General features: G+C 37.3%; 1 protein-coding gene across 4 annotated transcripts; it reads left to right on the forward strand.

Annotated features, from left to right (window-relative positions):
• Positions 1-438: 438 nt before the first annotated feature.
• LOC117925474 (protein MAIN-LIKE 2-like) lies at positions 439-4,572 on the forward strand. 4 transcript variants are annotated; one of them, XM_034844490.1, is made up of 7 exons: positions 439-588; positions 1,778-1,892; positions 2,006-2,650; positions 2,940-3,107; positions 3,196-3,585; positions 3,670-3,934; positions 4,034-4,572. In XM_034844490.1, the coding sequence occupies exons 2-7, from the start codon at positions 1,800-1,802 to the stop codon at positions 4,264-4,266; spliced, it is 1,794 nt and encodes a 597-aa protein (XP_034700381.1). In that variant the 5' UTR covers positions 439-588; positions 1,778-1,799; the 3' UTR covers positions 4,267-4,572. The 4 variants fall into 4 exon arrangements, with proteins under 4 accessions (XP_034700381.1, XP_034700377.1, XP_034700379.1 ...); XM_034844486.1 differs by having other exon boundaries at positions 3,670-4,572; XM_034844488.1 differs by having other exon boundaries at positions 1,783-1,892; positions 3,670-4,572.
• Positions 4,573-5,173: the final 601 nt, after the last annotated feature.

Consider the following 5,173-nt stretch of genomic DNA (forward strand, 5'->3'; position numbering starts at 1 on the left):
TTCAAATCTCCTAAAGGAAATGTCTCATTTTCCTCTCATTCTTGTGGAATTGAAATAGACCAGTTATTAGAAAGTCCAATGGCGCCAACAAATATATTGCTTGGCCTTAAAGCACAGTAAAGGCCCAATTTTTATTTTTTTTTATTTTTTAATCTAAATTAAATGCTTCTTTTCAAGCCCATGAAAAAGTTTAATAATGGGAAAATGCAAAAATTGTCACAAATAAGGACCTAAAATGAAATTATGGTAAGGCTCAAAAGTCACTTGGACCAAACTATACGAATGCTTAAGGCTCGGCCCATCGATGCCACTGAAAAATTGAGCCCAGCCCAAATTAGGGATATAAAATTTTCTTCGACTTCTGGTAAGATATAAAAGTAGGAAAAGAAAAACATAAATAATTTAAAAATGAATAAAAGCTAGCTTCGCCCTCGGTTACTACCTCCGCAGCATTATTAGAGCGAGAGGTAAAAAACAAAACCCAGCCCCAAAAATTCGAAACAAAAAAAGGGGAAAAATCAAACCCTAGGTGCCGGATCGGAGGGAGAGAAGAGGGTACGTTCTCACCTGTAACTGGAATTCCCCAAGGCAAGTTTCTCCACCATAAAACGGCCTCGTTTCATTAAAACGACGTCGTAGCTCTAAAACAGCGGCGTTCTACCAAAACGACGTCGTTCTTCTCCCTAGACGGCGTCGTTTTCCTGCTGCAACGTCGGTTTTTTTTTTTTTTTTGACTCTTTTTTTCTCTCAAATTTTTAATTAATTTTAGATCTCGTCCCCCCTTTGCTTTGTTTCGAATTCAATGTTCGAAGAAAATTCGTGATTTTTTTTTAATTGATTGTACGATTTGTGGAAGAAGATGATAGAATCGAGTTATGTGAAGAAGGCTATGGCATTTGAAAAGGAAATGAGGAGTTTTGCTTGCTCTTCCATTTGTGTTTGTGTGGGTGTCTTCTCATAGAAAAAAATATATATATATGTATAATTCATGGATTTTTCTGGGAAATTTTTCAAGGGTTTCTACGTTGTGGATGGAATAGTGGATGAAATTGTGTATGAAGACCTTGCATTGCTTTGATTAATTTTCAATTCGTCATCTGATGAATACAATTTAGATGGTAATTTGTATGAACTTAGAACCCTAAACAGGCTACAGTCGTAACAATCTGGTCTGGGGTTGACACATGGGTTAAATGTGCTAAACTTTACATATTTACTAAATGTGGCACTCAGTGGGGGTGTCATTGTCCTTCCTGTTGAAGGACCTTATTAAACAGGTTAACTAAATTTTCATAATACTCTTACTTTTATAGGACTAGGAATTTTCAATTTCTTAGAAATCTAACGTTTGATTTTTTTTATTTTTTACTTTTTAAATCTGTCTCTCATCCTATATATTTAAATGGGTTGCAATTTTTTTGTCTTCTTTTCGATGCAATTAATTTGTCTATTTTTATATTAAAAATTCTCTCTTAATTCATCTTTATCATTGTAGATATGAAAATGGAATGAAGTATAAGACTATTCTGTTATTGCTCATTTTGTTCTTGTTTGTCAATACATACTTGTGTGATCTGGATTCAAAGGAGAAAACCCAAATCTTCTGTTTTGTTCAATGTTTTTTATTTTGCATTTTGTTCCAATTCATTCACCTATATAATTTTGCTCTAGCCAGTTGTTTCAACTGACTTCTCGGTATTTGGCAAAATGAATTTTGTTTGCATTAGCTTAAAGTTGCTCAAGTTGATGTGTTGGGTTTAATGTTTCTTGTTTGTAGTTTAGAGAACTTCATCAGTAAAATGGACCTCTATGTGACCAGTCCTGGGCCAATTGACCAATCTGTACTTTATGATCAAGATAAGCACGTGTCATCAGCAGTGTGGGAGGGGCAGGTACAAACTGTATTTCTGCTATACATGTTTCATTTTGTTTTATTTTTTCTTCCCTGCTTATTTAAACTTTACAGTCAATATCCTTTTGAAGAATTTCATTAACATGTGTACAGGAGCGTGGTGCCCTTAGATGTCATGAACACACTTCAAAACTTGATCAATGGGCACTCACTCAAAAACAGCTGGAGCTAGTACATAAGGCTGGATTTGGGTACTTAAGATTGATCCCTGCTATTAGTTTGGACAATCCACTCATCTCTGCACTAGTTGAGAGGTGGAGGAGAGAAACTAATACATTTCACTTGAATGTTGGAGAAATGACGGTAACCCTTGAAGATGTTGCATACTTGCTTGGACTAGCAATTGATGGAGAACCTGTTATGGGTGTAACCTATACCATGTGTGACACAATATGTGAAAAACTTTTAGGAAAAGCACCAGACTCTGGTTCTACTAGTGGGGGAATGGTGAAGTTAAGTTGGTTAAAAGAGTCCTTTTCTCAGTGTCCTGAAGATGCACCAATGGAAGAGATAGAGCGCCGTACACGGGCTTACCTGCTTTATCTTGTTGGTAGTACGATTTTTTCCACGACCACTGGCAATAAAGTCCCTGTCATGTACCTTCCATTGTTTGAGAATTTTGACCAAGCTAGTAATTATGCCTGGGGTGCAGCAGCATTGTCATTCTTGTATAGAGCACTTGGCAATGCCTCTCTGAAATCTCAAAGTACTGTTAGCGGCTGTTTAACACTACTACAGGTTACATATTGTTGTTTATCTCTTGTTTCTCTCTATTTCATGTGGTGTGTAACTTTAGTTGCATGAGAAGAAAGAAAGAAATATTAAGAAGGGGGGATTCTTTTTTTCTTTTTTTTTCTTTTTTTGGTCCCTTTTTTTTCAGGAGTTGTTGGGTTTGATTGGAAAGAAGCAGGGAAAGGGAGTGGGTCTGATAGGTGGATGATATAAGGCAGTGTTAACTTCTTTTCTTTTTTGTTTTTGTAATTTTAGTTTTAAATATTAGCTATGTTGACTTATTTTTATTTTGTAGTGTTGGAGTTACTATCATCTGGATATTGGTCGGCCAAGGCTCAATCAAGATTCAATCCATGTTTCTTTTCCACTTGTACTTAAATGGAAAGGAAAACAAAGTGGTCCAACGGCAAACCGTGATTTAATCTTCTATCGCAAGGCATTGGACTCCCTCAAGTCAAGTGATGTAAGTTTTTTAATATATCTTATGCAATTTAATGCTAACACTTTGTCTAGAAAGTGACATTGCAATTTCTATGGCTTTTATGTACCAGGTTGAGTGGCTTCCTTTTATGAACATCGACAGTAGAATTATACCAGAAGATATCAAGAGTAGTTTGATTGTAGGGAGATCAAAAACAATGTTGATATGTTTTGACAAGGCAGAAAGACACCTCCCTGATCGTTGCTTAAGGCAATATGGCTTGCGCCAGTCAATCCCAGAAGAAGTGCAGCGGTGGGAAAGAAAGAGTCGTGGAGTTGATGGTGGGGTAGACTTGTCAGGGAAAATGGAACTAGAGCTTAATGAATGGTTGGACCGTCAACTCAATATTGTGGAAGATGATGGGGGTGTAGAAGAAAGTGAATACATGCAGTGGTACATGAAAATTACGCGTAGATTTGTAGGAAGGCTTATACCTTTATCATCAGAATTTCAGAGAATGGTAAGGCTCTGTTTGATTGACTAATGATATTATTTGTATTACCAAATAACTTGCCATTATTGATTGCCTTCAATTTTTTTGTAGCATGCTGCATTGAGGGATATTGCACACTTGGCTGATACAGTCTCCACACAAGGGATGGATTCTCAGCAAACAGAATCAGTGACGAGGATCAGGTACATTGTGCATGAATGTCTAAGGGATCAAGTTGGAACTTCAATGCTAGCGCCGAGCATCCCACAGGTTGAACATGGGAAAAGGATAAGGGGAAAGGAAATGATAAGAAGGAAGAGTAATGGGAAACGTAGGCGGAAGGATGATCCAGTTCAGTGTCATGCAGCTAGCGAAGGTGATCAATCACAGCTGTGTAGTGCAGCTGGTGAGATTGATTATTCCCAGCTATGTCTCACAGATGCTGAGGTTGATGATTTGCAGCTATGTCATGCAGGTGGTGATGGTGTTGATGCACAGCTGCACACAACTATTGAGGTTGATGGCACTCTGCTCTGTCATCCAACTGATGAGATTGATGATACGGAGACTTGTATTGCAGTTACTGGGGTTGATGACTCTCAGGTTTGTCATGCCATTATCAAGGGTGAAGCACAAGCTGTTCCACAGTCATCTCTTAGAACTAGTGAGGATGTTGGGCAACATAATGACTGTAGCATTGTAGTTTAAGAATATTTAGCATGTGGCCACTGGGGTTACATTATTTCACAATCACTCAGCGAGGCGCTTATATTATTCTATTTTTAGTCTCTGCATTTGTGTTGTAGGCCTTGCACTGCCATACAGAGCTATTGATTTTAAATTCTTCCTTGTTTTTTTCTTGATTTTTTAGCTTTGAAATGCAGCCCGGCATCACCTGTGCGTGCTCTGTGGCTGAAACAACCAGGATTTGAATTAGAACAGATCAAGTCTTGTTCTCTAGTTTATTGTGTAATCATGTACTGTTTGATGCTACAGAAGGATTTGGTCTCCTAATTTCATTTGACTTATCAAATTGGCGCTAACCACTTAGACAAAGTCGCAGAACATATACTATAGATTGTTTCTTTTTTTTACCTCAAGTTGGTTTGATTGGAATAATAAAACACAAATATCTCATTACTCCTTGTCCTTTTGGCTCTGGAATGAGAAAAGAAGAGGGGTGCATTTTCGGTTTTGGTCTGAATGCATATCTAAGTTTTATCCAAAAGGGAATTTTCATAGCACCTAGAAGATATGTGTGCCCCTATTTACCTTAATAAATGGAAAAAAGAATGAACCTTGAAAGCAAAAGTTGTATATTCGTAACAAAATAAAATAAAAAACTTAAGGACAATCGCGGGGCAAAGTGGAGAACTCATAGAGAATTTAGAGCTTTTTAATTTACTTCCTGTCCAACACTTCATTCGTTTAGACGAATGTTCTAGGCTCCTGTTAACACTTGTCATACATTAACAAACTGCCCATCGATTTAAACCAAACGAATGCTGCAAAACTAATTCTGAACCGATCAATTTTCTCATGAATGTCGCCGAATTCATCTTTCACATCAAATTTTAAAGGCTTGCGATCTCTGAATAGAAATAGTTTCAGCAGG

The sequence above is a fragment of the Vitis riparia genome, chromosome 11 (assembly GCF_004353265.1).
Source record: "Vitis riparia cultivar Riparia Gloire de Montpellier isolate 1030 chromosome 11, EGFV_Vit.rip_1.0, whole genome shotgun sequence".
NCBI lineage: Eukaryota > Viridiplantae > Streptophyta > Magnoliopsida > Vitales > Vitaceae > Vitis > Vitis riparia.